This window comes from Nelusetta ayraudi, unplaced genomic scaffold, assembly GCF_046127955.1.
Source record: "Nelusetta ayraudi isolate G7.1 ecotype Tasmania unplaced genomic scaffold, CSIRO-AGI_Nayr_v1 ptg000129l, whole genome shotgun sequence".
Taxonomy (NCBI): domain Eukaryota; kingdom Metazoa; phylum Chordata; class Actinopteri; order Tetraodontiformes; family Monacanthidae; genus Nelusetta; species Nelusetta ayraudi.
This window is the reverse complement of record NW_027466179.1, coordinates 264,904-280,084: the sequence shown is the minus strand read 5'-3', so window position 1 is coordinate 280,084 and position 15,181 is coordinate 264,904. Positions and strand designations below refer to the sequence as shown.

General features: G+C 45.7%; 2 protein-coding genes across 2 annotated transcripts; both read left to right on the top strand.

The window, feature by feature from the left end:
• Positions 1 to 637: 637 nt before the first annotated feature.
• tmpob (thymopoietin b) lies at positions 638 to 4,852 on the top strand. The gene is made up of 6 exons (XM_076050740.1): positions 638 to 1,264; positions 1,465 to 1,582; positions 2,228 to 2,383; positions 2,494 to 2,609; positions 2,702 to 2,787; positions 2,946 to 4,852. Exons 1-6 carry the CDS (start codon positions 1,031 to 1,033, stop codon positions 3,328 to 3,330), a joined length of 1,095 nt encoding a protein of 364 aa, XP_075906855.1. The 5' UTR covers positions 638 to 1,030; the 3' UTR covers positions 3,331 to 4,852.
• A 1,087-nt stretch (positions 4,853 to 5,939) lies between these two features.
• ldhbb (lactate dehydrogenase Bb) lies at positions 5,940 to 11,570 on the top strand. Its single transcript, XM_076050768.1, has 8 exons — positions 5,940 to 6,197; positions 8,087 to 8,223; positions 8,718 to 8,835; positions 9,242 to 9,415; positions 9,494 to 9,667; positions 9,793 to 9,910; positions 10,027 to 10,150; positions 11,184 to 11,570. Exons 1-8 carry the CDS (start codon positions 6,074 to 6,076, stop codon positions 11,349 to 11,351), a joined length of 1,137 nt encoding a protein of 378 aa, XP_075906883.1. The 5' UTR covers positions 5,940 to 6,073; the 3' UTR covers positions 11,352 to 11,570.
• Positions 11,571 to 15,181: the final 3,611 nt, after the last annotated feature.

Genomic DNA, 15,181 nt, shown 5'->3' with positions numbered 1-15,181 from the left:
CAATGCATTTCAAAATAGTCTCACACACCAAGCTTGCAGTCTTTATTTCTCCGCGTGTTCGTTTTATTCTTGCATGATGTTTTGTTGTAAATGGTTTGGCAGGGACAGGACAACTTTTGGAAAACGTGGTTGGTGCTGCCCTCTTGTGTTCCAAATTCGAACCACATGTGACCGAGGGACTATTTCGTTTGTTCCCGCCACATTATGTAATTACAATAACTAGAACACACCACATTGAAACCTTTCTAAACTTTTTTTTTTTTTACCTGTAAAACTTTAAAAGTCACGACTATGCACAGAATGTACGAGTTGTGCCGATCAAAAAACACGAGGGGGAATTAGCGTGATCTTCACCATTAACAACGTTCTCCACAAAACCGATACACCAAAAGTAACGGTTTGCAAATCCGTAATATTCAGCTAGGTAACAGGTGCAGGTCAGCTGTAACAGGGAATTTTAAGAAGTGTTTGCATCCAAGTGGTTCGTGAACAGCTGCCATGTAGTTCCCCCACACACAAAAAAAACGCTGTCTGAGATTTCTTTGTGGCGGAGGCCTGTTAGCCTCCCATTCAAAGCCAACCAATCAGAGGAGTGCTTACTGGGACCTGTCATCCATTAGCGGCGCAGTTTGTTTCCTGGCCCTGTTGCGACCGCGGACGGACAGGAGCAAGTGGGCCGGTCTCGAGCTAAGCTAATTTAGACATATCTCGCCTGCATATTTCTGCTATTTGCGCCGCTTTGACCTAAAGCCTCTGCGTTCATCCGTTTTGGAAAAATTGTAACTAGCTTTTTGTATTTCGTTCAATCGGCTAAACGCCACACGGGGGTTAGTACTTTGGTGAAGTGCTGCGGCGTTGCTAACCGACTCGGCGGCGGAAAAGGCGCCATTGGCGTGTTTGACAACAGTGTTCCGTCACGTTCCCGGTGTTTTTGTTTGTAGCGGCAGAGTGAACGCGCTAAATTCGCTGAGGTGCAAGCGGTCGGTCTCAAAAAAAAAACATCCTGTAGCTCAGAGAGAAGACGCAAAACATGGCAGAGTTCCTCGAAGACCCGTCTGTTCTCACGAAGGATAAGCTGAAAAGTGAGCTCACGGCAAACAATGTGCCACTTCCGAGCGGAGAGCACAAGAAAGACGTGTACGTGCAGCTTTATCTCAAGAACCTGACGATGCAGAACCAGAAGAAGAGCCCGCCGATAGACGCCTTCTCCAGCGACGAGGAGTTGCCTGCCCCGGTGGTGTCCAACAAAAGTCGATCTGGAAGAGTAAGTTTGAACATGTGGCTGTCTGGTCAGATCTGGCTGTGGCTATTTTTATGGATGGTGCGATAAGTCCAAGTTGAATTGGCGTACGTTGTTTTCTTAGTTCAGCACTCGTTGTTTGTATCTACGCGCTTTTTATTTATTTATTTACTTATTTAATTATTTATTTTTTATTTTTTATTTTTTTTACTTTACTGTCACAGAAAGCTACCAAAAAGACAGACAAGCCACGCACAGAGGAGGTGGAGGTGACAGATCTCACTGATGAAGATTTGAAAGAACAGCTGGCCAAACATGGCGTGGACTCAGGACCCATAGTTGGTGAGTGCTGCCTCAGACTTATTCATGAAAAACGTTTTCCCCTTTTCAGTTCAAATTCTAGACACTAAAAAATGAGTTGTTGTTTTTTTCATGGTTTATTCAGAAGACACATATTAACATACATTGTTTGCAATCTGTTTGCATACCAAGTAAACATTAGTATAGCTCTTTCTATTTTTAAATGTAATTGTCATTTCTTCAACACAAAATGTTATGTGATTGTCAGATTTCAACAATATATATTTGGGCGTCTTTTGTGAATCACGGAAGTAAGTTTGTGTAAATGAGTTGCATTTTTGATGACAAATGTACTGTTCCACCAACTCAGTGGTCTGGTGGCAGAGAGGCTGGTAGGTTGTGGGTTCCATCCCCGGCCGTGTCTTACTAAAGACTGTAAAAGTGGTACCCGTTGCCTCCCTGCTGAGCGCTCAGTATTTAGGGTTGGAATTGGGGGGTTGGGTCAGGCGATGACTGGCGGGGTCAATGATGGGTCAAATGCGGAGGACAATTGTCACATTCTTTGGAATGTGACAATTGCTGTGACTTTAACTTTAACAAAAATGCTGTTTCTGAGTAGAGGGCATCATTTAAAATGGGTTGTTCTCAATTACTTTGTCCCTTTCCTGTCCTTTTTTTTTTTTTCAGCCACCACACGTAAAGTGTATGAGAAGAAACTGCAGAAGCTCTTGGACCAGCCTGCAGCAGAGCCCGAGACGCCGGTGGACATCACAATTCTCCCCAAAGCAGACAGCAACCAGAACGGCAACACAAACTCTGACCAGTACAGCGACAAGGAAGATGGTGAGCTCAGACGGCACATTAATCGTCACCCCCTTTTTTTTCTTCTTCTTCTTCTTATCATGCTTTGAATCAATTAACAATTCAAGTGTTGATGGCATTGTGTTTTCCAGAGGACATTGCAGCCCCTGTGCCAGAGCCAGAGCCGGTCCCAGTGGTAGAGAAGCCCGTGAGAAGCAGAGGGAAAACCCCAGTGACCACCAGAACCAGCAGCAGACGACAAGCCAAGGTGAGACACATTTTTGCAGAAATTCGTCTTTAAAACGATACCCTGTAGTTCTGCGTTTGAGTGTGTATTATGACGGCGTTTATTCCACCAAGGATGTGGAGGAAACCCCGAAGAAGACTAGCGAGAGTGTTGTCGAAGATATCCTTGCCAATGACATAAGCACACCAACAGGAATCAGGTTTGTCGTGACTTGATTTTTAAATCCAAAAATGAAAGTACAAATCTTGTGCTCACTTCTTTTCAGAGGCTACCACGTGTGTCTCGTGCTGTAGAACAGACCAGAGAAGTTTTTACTAAAAGGTCTTACTAAAAACTTCATCTGGTTGTGTCCATCAGTGCCTCCTGCAGGCGTCCCATCCGCGGTGCCGCTGGAAGACCTTTGAAACCCAGTGAATACTGGATAAACGAGGACAATCTCCAGCGCATCATCCACACCGAGACCCGCTCATACTCAGAGACTCTGACCAGAGGGGGCAGCGCTGCGCCGTTCAGCAAAGTGCCAGCTCCTCGAAGCTACCTGTCTGTGTTGCTCAAGCTCCTGCTCCTGGTCGTGGTGGGCGCCTCCCTCTACTACGCCTACCAGAATCTGAATGATGAGCACGTCGCCGCCCTCGGAGGTCTGGTGGACAGCGTCGTCGTCCCCCTTCAGGAGGCCGCCAACAACGCGGCCGCCTACCTGGGCGTCGGCGGCAGCGGCGCGGCACAAGGTGAGGGCAAGTAAAGACCCTTGGCTGCCCGACCGCCCACACCAACTCCCTGCCGCACTGCCACAGTACACCGCAACTCCAGCAGTAAACTCGGTTCACATCTTGTTTTTACTTACACGTTTGGACAAAGAACTTGTATTCGATTTGGACAAATTAACTTCTTCCTGTCAGGACTCGGATCCCAGCACAAGAGGACGCAGTAGCTCCTGGAAATCCCTTTTTGTGTGGCAGTCAGAAGAGACTGGTTCAGTCAATGTTGATTTTTAATCTGTGAATTGTTTTGTGTCTCCATGTGTATTTAACCAGCATATGTAGAAACGGGAGCAGAGTGAGGAGGCCGGGTTAATCCATGCATGGTTGTAGTTTTCAAAAGTCAAACTGTAGTTTCTGTCTGTGCCAGGTGTTCTTTTTTTTTGTTTGTTTTTTTTACCCCCTTATGGTAAAGTGCCTGGACACTGTTAGCACTTAGTGCCCTCCCGTTCTTCAGACAAAAAGCGGCGCCACATCTAAAAACAAGAATGTTTTTTTTTTTTTTTTTTTTTTTTGTGTTCACATAAGAATTTTTAGAAGTGACCCCAGTAGCCGTAGAGACAAGTAGAGCCGTACGATTATTTTTCTGGTGCTCAGGTCATTTCAGCCGCTCAACTTTTACTGTGCTGGGGGGGGGAGTCACGTGGTGATGTGATGGGGTTTTGCCACTGCATGATCCTCCCACGTTCAGGGCAAAGTTTTAAATATTTCTTGTAGCTGATCACTGCTTTTAAATTTGATTTGGGGCTCTGAGTTTTACCACACTGATAGTTCTGCCTCCTGTCGATGAAGAAGTTACTTCTACTGAGGAATGAAATTTGTCCATCATGATTTTTTTTGATTGCTACAGCCCTGCCAGTGTGAAACCATTTTCAGTTTACATGCTTTGGGTTTTAGTGCTTTGCTGTGCTTCTATTTGCTCTTTTTTTTGTTTTGTTTTTCCCTTTGGTTTATGGAAGTAGATTTTTGATCCTTCAGTCCTACATGCAGGATTGGCTCTCTGTGCACCCACATAGCCCACTTCACCAAGCCCACGTGTCCAGACACAGTACGACAGAATGATAAGGACGCCTGAAGAAAGGTCATACTTTTTTGGGGGGACATTTAATCCAATTTTCCGTTCTTGAGGCTGAACAAATTTTCACAATTGCGACACTGTTGTCTTTTTTTCTGAAAGCTGGGGGTTGGGTTGGTTCTGGTTTTGATGCAGGTGACGTCGGGAGAGGGGCGATTTCGTTGTTTCTATTTTGATATTTTTCTAAAGTGGCGTGTTTTAACTTTTTATATCACATTTATTGGTGACGTGTGCGAAGCAATATGTAATCCTTAAAACCGATACTGTATTGTCATCTGGACTTCACTGACTCAACAGAAACGATTCTTCATCAGCAGGCAGCTCTCTCCCACAACAGACAGAACTGACGGGGGTTATGTGGGTAAGGATTTTTAATTGTTTATTTATGATAATGTAGGCAGTGCATCATCAAATAAACTTTGTTGTTACCAGGTGCAGTGTTGTTTGTCTTGTGTAGCTGCTGCTGGCCATCTGTGTGTGTTCACAAACAGCGCAGTGACAGGTTTGCAGCCACATGTCAAATATGCAAACAATGTCCCACCCTCCTCTTTGTAGTTTACGGTTCCGAAAGTGGACGTGGCTCCTGTCACCAGAAATGCAGCAGAAAAACGCCCCGCAGACTTGGGTGAAAATACACACACTGGGTGTAATATTGGGGTCAATCATTTCTATGTATTTGTCTTTTAAAAATAGAACTTGGGCTTTGGATAACATGTCCACATTTACAGCTGTAATTATCATTAAAAAATATATATAGTTATTTTCTTAATAAAAAATGTACTTATGGTCGGACAAATACAAAGTTAGCCAGAGCTTTAGGTTCTTGCTGTTAAAGCAGCTCCAGGTAACTTGGACTCATTACTACCCCCTGCTGGTTGACAACCGCAAATACTCTTTGCCGGTGTCGGAAAGAGGAAAAACGCAGTGCTTCACGTGGGTTTGTTGACGCAGCCGGCACGCTGAAGAATCGCTTGGAAATATGTCCACCGACAAGGTAAAGTGACATGCGTTACATGTTTGTTTGTTTGTTTTTAATGTTGTTATATTGTTCTTTTGAACGTGACAGACAACTACAATTACACAAACAAGGAGAGTGTATTGCTTGCTAGTGTATAATGGCTATAATATTACAACAGGTTATGAACTCGTGTAAGCTGTAATGCCTACAACAACTGTTCAGAAGACAGTGCAGTTATAGCCTGTAACCCCCGCACCATTGATCCTATTAATCGTTTATCTACCGCTTTACTGAGTTTGGAATCCTCATGTTATGGTCGAAAAGTTACCTAGAGTTGCTTTAAAGTTGTGCCGACTGTCATCTGTCAGTCTTAATGTCACCGTTTGCAGCGGCTGTGCGCCACCTGCTGGCCCAGTGACGTCTGTGTTTGACTACGAACTTGCAGCTCAAGGGGTCGGTGTCCTCAGGATGCTACGGTCTGCCTGAGAGCCGGAGGGAACATTACCGTGCATGTCAAAATTGTCCCGGGAATGGAGTGTCACTTGCATGCAACGCTTTCACATTTGCATGTAGGCGTGAAATCATTTGCACCTTGTTATTCAGCTGGCTCAAGTTTTGTTTGTCTGCACAGGTGAGCGCTGTGCCAGGTGACAGAGGTGACCCTGGAGCTCCAAAGTGAGACTCCCATTGGGGGATGGAGAGGCTTAGTCAATTAAATCCAGGAGGCTGCAGCCCGACAGAGGAGCAGAGGCTCTCAGGACGCAACAGAGGGACGAGGGACGAGCGAACAAGGACATTTCCCAAACGCAAGACAGCAGGTAAACCACAGCCACGCTCCACCTGCAGGGAGGTCGTAGTTGGTGTGAGACGCACTGGTCTTGGAACACGAATGCTAACGCTGTCAGTTTCCTCTCTACGATGTGACAATCTGTTTAGAAAGTGTCCTACTTCCTTGGTGTTGTGATGGATTTTTTTGGGCTGTTCTGAGTTCTAAGGAAACCCACCTTGCATCAAGCAGTCGTGGTAAAATGGTACATTTATGTTCTTTAAAAAAAAAAAAAAAGAAATTTTCGAGATGAATGTAGGTAAGATCACATTTCCCGTGCAGGTGTTTCTTCCTACTGTTTGTTGTGCCTACTGTTGGTGCACAAGTTCAAGGTGAGTTAATCTGTCTGAGTCGCTCACAAACACTGCACAGCTGCTCCTCTTGACAAACGTGAAGGAAGAAGCTTCTCTTCCTTTAACGGACGATCGCGCTTCCTGCAGCCTCCGGGTTTCTTTTTCCTTTTATTCAAAGTCATCGACCTCAAGCCGGAGCCCCCCCGACTTTAATGTCGCTGCGTTCATTCGGTCGTGTTTACGCATTTCAGTTGGCCACCTCTTTTTCCCCTGTAATCCTCTTCTGGCCTGCGCTTGTCAATGGACAGATGACCCTGTGCGTTTGAAGAGGTGTTGCACCTGCAGAGGAAGAACCTCTTTGTGGTGGAGGTGTGACGACTGTGCATGTTGCTGCGGAGTTTATCTTTTTTTCCCGGTGTGGAATTCTATTTGATTTGAATGTCTGGGGGAAGAGACACTGCAGAGTGTCACTGCAGATATCCAGCAGTGATCTCTTGCACAATTTGAAATTGAAGACACAATAGTGATCCTCTAGAACGTGATGTCGGAGCAATATCCAACTTGCTTGAAAAAAAAATGCATAGCGGTATTTTGCTGCAAATGTCTGCCCTTTTTTTTTTTTTTTTTTATAAAAATGAGTCATTTGTGGCACCTCAGCTTGGTGGGGACAGTTGAGGTTCCCATTTATAATAAAAGCTCTAGAATTCTCATTATTAGACAGCGAAACCTGTCGGCCTCGTGCTTAATTTTCATCTGCAGTTCAGCCGCAACAGATGGAGGCGGCGTTAGGGGATTAACGGTAACTCTGCAGTCAGTCGGTGAAGTTCAGGCATCCGATTATAGCGCTCCATCCTCCATTAGAGATGGGGGCGGGGGGAGGTGAAGGAGGAGGAGGAGCAGGAGGAGGAGCACAGCTCCGAGCTCCGCCTGCTCTGCTCCCGTGTCACATGCGCCGCCTCCTGCAGCCGACGGGACACCTGCCCCCCCTCCAGGACTCACTGAGGTGCTGCGGATGCGGGACGACGCCCTCGGTGTTGAGCCTCTGTGCCATGCTGGTCACTTTGTGGTACTTGTACCTCGCAGCTCGAACCGTCGCAGAGAAATGCAAGTATTTCTGCTGCCGCTGCGCTGTCTGAGTGTGTGTGTGTGTGTGTGTGTGTGTGTGTGTGTGTGTGTGTGTGTGTGTGTGTGTGTGTGTGTGTGTGTGTGTGTGTGAGAGCCTGGCTGCACATCTCTTCAAGGTGAACTCTGAGAGAGGGACGCAGCTCCGCCTGCATGTTGTTGGTTTTCTTCTTGCAAAAAAAGGACGTTGATCATCCGAGCGTGAAAGATCAGAGCCGGTGTGTCAGACTCTCTGTTCAACATGAAGTATTGATGAGTTTTGAACACGCAGCCTGATTCATTTATTTATTTTTTGGGGGGGGGAGGGGGGATGGGGATGCAGGACCCTTCTCTGTAATTGTGTTTGCACTGTCTGTCACTTGACAGCCTTCGTGCTTCCTGAGCAATGACGTCTTTCACCTCCTCCTCCTCCTCCTCCTCCTCCCCTTCTGCTCTCTGTTCTGTTTTTTTTTTTGACTTTGCTCAGCCTTTAAAATGGCCACCATCCTGCAGAAGCTGTTGAGCCCGCTGTTCAGTGGCCCTCCGGAGCCCCCCAGGAACAAAGTGACGGTGGTGGGCGTGGGCCAGGTGGGCATGGCCTGCGCTGTCAGCATCCTGCTCAGGGTAAGAGCCCCTCTCTGCTTTCACCCGCGCTCAGATTAGCTCCCGTCCCCGCCGGCCACCCGTGGCAGGGTTAAGACTGCAGGATCTTCCCTGTCTGGCTGGCTCCAGATTACTGATCTAGTGGCGTCTGATCTGCTTTCCGACCCGCCGCTGGCCCTGTCAAGGTGTGGTAACTGCAAAGGAGGAAGTGAATTTTACTCATAATGAGAAATGTGGCACAATACTGTCTCTGGTTTTTCAACTATAACAAGTCAAAGAAAGACATAACAATAGTCTGACACAGTAAACACCGACACTGTGCCCTCTGAGTGGAGACTTGTCATTCATTACCCCCAAACGTGGATGGATCTTCACAGTGTGTTTAGCCCTCTGTTTAAAGCCTCCTGCGGAGACTGACACTCATTCGGAATGATGCTCATTCCAGCAGATGCATGGGTGGGGGTCAGTGTGCATGTCTGTGTTGTGTGACCACTTCTGAACTGTTTCCCTCGCAGGAGCTTGCTGATGAACTGGCCCTGGTGGACGTGATGGAGGACAAGCTGAAGGGGGAGATGATGGACCTGCAGCACGGCAGCCTCTTCCTCAAAACGCCCAAAATAGTGGCAGACAAAGGTGAGCCGCCTCAGACTCCAGTGGAGCAGCTGGAACCACTGTATGAAGGCCTAAATATACACATAAACACACTTGGTTAGCCCTGTGTTTGATGCCTCACTCTCCTGCTAAAAAGTGATGCTTTGCTGGACCTTTGGCACGATTGCATTGCAACAGCTAAGTTTGCTGGACTCTCAGAGGGCACTACTGTAGAGGTATTGCTACTCTTTGTGACATCACAATGGGCTGATTTCCAGACCTATTTGACTCCAGAAAGGTGGAGTGAGCAAGAGAAGATACAGTTGGACTGTACACATTTTGTGACAAAAGAAACCTTGACAAAACTGAATTTTGATGACTGCAGGATCCTGACAAACGGTCCAAGTTTTGAACACTTGCAGTGACAAAGCCCGTTTCCCTCCGCCAGACTACTCTGTGACGGCCAACTCGCGCATCGTGGTGATAACCGCCGGCGTCCGCCAGCAGGAGGGCGAGAGCCGCCTCAACCTCGTCCAGCGCAACGTCAACATCTTCAAGCACATCGTCCCGCAGATCGTCAAGTACAGCCCCGACTGCATCATCATCGTGGTGTCCAACCCAGGTGCGGCTCCACCCACCTCCATCCCTCCCTCCACCCCCCTCCCAGCACACCCTCTGACAACGCCTCTCTCCGCGACAGTGGACGTGCTGACCTACGTGACCTGGAAGCTGAGCGGCCTCCCCAAGCACCGCGTCATTGGCAGCGGCACCAACCTGGACTCGGCGCGATTCCGCTTCCTGATGGCCGACAAGCTGGGGATCCACGCCAGCAGCTTCAACGGCTGGATCCTGGGGGAGCACGGCGACACCAGCGGTAACGCGCGACCTCGGGGGTCAGCAGCGCTGGGAAACGGAGCCCAACGTTCTGCATCTGATGCCCTCCCTCTGCCCCTCCCACCTCCCTCTGCCCCTCCCACCCCCGCCCTCCGGACTTCCCAGTGCCCGTGTGGAGCGGAACCAACGTGGCCGGCGTCAACCTGCAGACGCTGAACCCAGACATCGGCACCGACGGCGACGAGGAGAACTGGAAGGAAACTCACAAGCAGGTGGTCGACAGGTAGGCCCGGTGCCTCAGGTACCCAACATTGTTTGTTTGTTTGTTTGTTTGTTTGTTTGTTAGTTTGCTACCGGACGCGACACGCTACCGTTGTGTGTCCGCATTGTGTGTCTCAGTGCGTATGAAGTGATCCGACTGAAGGGTTACACCAACTGGGCCATCGGCCTGAGCGTGGCCGACATCACCGAGAGCCTGATGAAGAACATGAACAGGATCCACCCGGTGTCCACCATGGTGCAGGTAAACAGCAACACGAGGCTCTGGCAGTGAAACATCAGCCACAGCACGATGGAGTGTAGTCAAGCAGTTTGTAGCTACACAATCATTTGTTTATTTATCTATTTAGTTAGTTTAGTTATTTAGTTGTTTAGAGCATCTAAATGATAACTTAAAAAAAACAGATTAAAAATAAAAATAAAAAAGTTAACAAGAAATCAAAAACAAACAAAATAGTAGCTGCATCGGCGACTTCAGGAGTAACTCAGTTACATCGGCGAAAAAGGAGTCGGAAGAAGTATAAACTTATTTAATCCGACCCCCTGAATTATGATATTTCATAGCAGAACTAAATCATGACAGGGTCGCACATACATACTCATACACGAGCATATGCATAGATATACACACACATTCAGTGCATATACATGTACACATCCACATATACATACAGCAGTGTATTTTTCTTCTTTTTCACATTCAAAATACCTCCTTTACAAACATGTCTTTACCATATCCTGCAATATTTCAATCCGTACAGCAAGAAAATCTCCTTGTGATAACTATTGGCCAATGTACCGCCGTCTGTTACACAATTTTACTCCACAGACGGAGATTACAGACACTTTTCTTTGTTGTGCAAGCCCTGCGGACCTTTACATTTAGTTGCCCTCTTAAATTCTAACCACCCTCTCTGTCATGAAGAACATCTCTGAAACATTTTTCTGGCTTTCTGTTTCCTGTACGTCTGCATAAAACCGTGGCTTGTCGTCCGTTAAATTCTTTCCCATCACCCTATTAACGTTCAGAAATCTGTCAGAAACCTCAAAACTCTGCCTTTTACTGTCTTAGTGTGTCAGTGATCAGTGAAGATTATTAAGAGTAGTTTTAAATTTGTTTCCCAAATTGCCTGTTGAAGCTTGATTTAAACCCCAGCCTCTGTTGTGCCAGCTCCTTCCTTGTTTCCTTCCCGGTCAGCTTGGCATCGACGCAGTCTTTATGTTACGTGTGAACGCTTGCTTCGTCACTGATGGAAGTTGTGTCGCCACGGCAACAGGGCATGTATGACATCGGCGACGAGGTGTACCTGAGTCTGCCCTGTGTGCTGAACAGCGGGGGCGTGGTCAGCGTGGTCAACATGGCCCTGGCAGATGACGAGGTGACGCAGCTGCAGGACAGCGCCAGCACGCTGTGGGACATCCAGAAGGACCTGCAGGATGTTTGACTGCACAGTAGGGGGCGGCAGTGACCCCCTCCTCCTCCTCCTACTCCTCCACCCCCCTTCCTCCTGGCCTCTAGGTTTCATTCACGTCCCCACCCCACCTCCTTTTCATTCCCTGGTCATCTCTAGTTCGATACACTCAGATTAAGCTGCTTGCACAACTGTGAGTCCAAGTTGTTGTGTAATTTGTGTGTTTGACGAGCAATAAAGCAAGTTGTTGCTCCAAAGAGCGTTTTAGTTCGTATTCAGAATGAGAGAAAAGGGGTTTCCTTGTTATTTATTATTTTTTTAAGGTGAACCGGCCTTCGGCAGCAATATGGAACAAATGGAAGCATTTGATCACAATTTTATTTTTTATAATATAACCAAAACAACGAAATGGTTCATATTGAATATGATCCATAAACGTCAATAATGACTTCAAGCAGTTATATACAGTCTTTCAACAGATGTGAAGGTCATTCTATATGAATGTTTTGCAAATGAAATTCTTCACATTGGAATTCGTTTTAGATTTTCCATAACATGGCTGTTTTTGTTTGAGGGCATTTTCAATGCAGGAAGACATTTTTTTTGTGCACATTTGATATAAATTGAAATCCGTTCATCATGCAAGTACTAACAAACATCTGGTCTGTTCTCCCCCCCCCCCCCCCGTTCGCCCCCCCGTCTCATTTGTTCTAATTGGCGCGTCACTTTATAATGAGATAAGATTGAAACATCCTTGGAAGATTGTTGATATATCCGGAGGGGAAACATTTGAAATGAACGTGCGTCAGTCTGGGAGAGCATATTGAGAGCTGTGACTCTCCCGTGACCTCCCTGCTGGGGTCACGGCAGGTTCAGGCTGCCATCTCCAATCAAAGTCCCTCGTCTTCATCTCCCTGTCACGTCGGTGCAGACAGGGCGATGATGAACGGTGTTCACACCGTTAATCACTTGAAGTGTGAACTACATAATTGCTGCCTCGAGCTGACACTGATTCTTTCTTTAATTTCCTTGAATGGAAGAGGAGCCGAGATCTGTGACGTAGCGCTTCATTCTCCAGCACAAGAAGGTCTTAATGGAGTTTGGGAACAAAGCACAGAAGTTCAACGTTCATGTATCCTCTTTTATTACAAGTCGACAATCAGATACAAGTGACACAAAGAAGAACACGAAACATGAAAATAGGAAGCATTAAAGCACTTTACTTCAAAAATAAATCATATCCAGCGTTATCCAGCCATTTGTCTGTGTAGTTATCTGGGTTTTCTCCACCTGAAGGAAAACAAAAATTCTAGAGTTTCTTTTTTTTTTTTTAAATGCTTTTTTTTTTTTTTTTTTCTAATCTGATGATGGCAACTTTGTTGCTTTACCTTCCTCCACAGCTCTCTGCAGGAGGTCCAGAAAAATAGAGGATTTAGACTCTTCAGGTCCATCTGACCTCCACTTGTGACTCACTGTGGAGATACAAAGGGGGTGGGGGCGGGGGGGTAATTTAAATTATGTCTGTAAAACAGAGACATTAATGGGAAATAAAATGAAACATCTTTGAATATCTCACAACTTCGAAATGTGATGTTATTTAAATCAGATGAGGTTGGACTATTAATGTATTAATTACTTACTGGAGTATGCACGGTGGACTATTTAAGTCTTAATGAATAGTGCATTAATTGAACAACACAGTTGTTTTAAGTCCAGAGCTATAGTCAGCTCTCACACTGCCCAAAAGCAAACAACCACAAGAGGCTTAAACGTCACTTTTGAAATTGATTGAAACAAATTGTAGATGAGGACATTACGCTTTTCACCTGAAACCCAAGAAGGTCCATTCAACAGATACAGTGACCTGAATAATCAAGCGTATGTAAGGCATAAATCAAATTACTCATAACCGTCAATAAAGTATAATTTAGATACAAAACTTTACCCGGAAGTACAGCGCCATCCTCCTCCCTGCTGGTGCGCTGCAACACGGACCGGTGTCGTTCTGTGCGTCAACAGAAATCTCACTTTATAAAAGCAGCTCAAAAAACAGAAACACTGTTCATTCATTCATTCATTCATTCATTCATTCATTTACTATTATTTTTATTGCAGAAAAGTCTTACGTGCGCCTTTTAGGTACAAGATGGCCTGAGGTGTCCAGTTTCTCCGCTGTTTAGTATAAAACAAGACAGAAGGAAATAAAAAAATATATATAATAATAAAATATTTTAGTCTCTGCTCGGAAGAGAAATGAAAAGCGACCCACCTGTGGAGCGCTCCAACACTGACCGAGCAGAGTCACCACAAGCAGTGCGACTGTCAGAGACATCGTCCAACCCTGTCGGGAAGTTGTTTCAATTACTAATTATGAGAGAGAGAAATTAGCTCATCAAATGGCTTGACAAACATGATTGTGTTTTATTTATTTTTTTGTTTTGTTTTGTTTTTAACTCGTAATTTTAAATAAAATAAAATAAACAAAAACATCAATTACATTCAGTCTTTTTTCCAGAACCTCTTTGGCGGTCTTTTATTACGCGGTTGTTAAATACGAATTGTCCGCACAACTTTAATTTCCATTGATGGTCATCCCAGTGTTTTGATCCATTCTTAGTTAAAACCATGGCAAATTACAAAACTAACTTTTGCCTGCACAATTTCAAAGTTAACCGACAGCTAACCGCTGGGAAGGTTTTGCATCCAGAGTATCGACAGCCATGCGTGGAAAGTAACAACGATAACGGCAGTGAGGGCTTACCGTCCTTGTTCTGCGCCCTCCTGCAGCTCGTGTAGTTACTTGGTCGCGCGCCTCTCCGTGCGTCGCCCTCTCCTCTGCGCGGCTGCCGCAGTGTGAGGGCAGCAGCAGCCATCCGGCCGCATTATACGCCGTCACCGCCGCTCGTTTGGGGCTGGCAGGTGGCCGAATTAAAAGCAAGTGCGATTCTCGCAGTGACAGGTGTTGTTTCCGAGTGTCGCGGCTCGTCAAAAAAAAAAAAAAAAAAAATTAAAGAAATAAAGAAACACCGTGGCGCAGACGGAGGCCGGGAGTCTCTCGGCGGGGTCACGGCGTGATGACGTCACCGCTGCTGCGCAAGTTTATGAATGAAGAAGAAGAAGAAGAAGAAGAAAGAATGCCTTCATTTATCCCACACTGGACAAATTTGCTCGGTACAACAGCATATACAGTGCAAGGAGAGGAATTAAAAGGCGTGCAAAGAGTGAAATAAAGTGAAATAAAGAAGTACAGTTTACATGTACATGTTATTTACACATCTAAATAAGTGTTACATATATATATATATATATATATATATATATATATATATATATATATATATATATATATATATATATATATTTATGAAAAAATAAAGAGTGATGGATGGGTGAGGACCACCTGCACCAAACCTCCAGGCTGATGGGTCTGAAAAGGCTCTAAAACAGCAGGTCAACGTGTTGATGTGTTCCATAAAAAGGTGTTGTCACGTGTCACAAAGTCACTCACACGTGATGATGTTTTGAGTTGTTTTGGTTTGTTTTGTTTTTTTTTAATTTCATACGAGCATATTTTCCGCTTACTGCAAAGAAAAAGTGGACTTGACACATGGCTCATACTGTGTTAATTAGTGAGTTTTCAGTGGAGTGATTAGGACCTCGTGCTCCCCTCCACGCCCACAATGGCTGTTCCAGTTGTTCCATGCAATTACTGCTTCCGAGGAGTAATTAAAAAGAACGCCACTTTTTCCTCCTCGCTAAATAATTATACGGATGATCTTACAGTGTTGTGTATAATGCGGATGACCTAATAATTTAAGGTCAATGTTTCTGATGAGAGCTGAAAATGAACGTGAGTTTCGGGC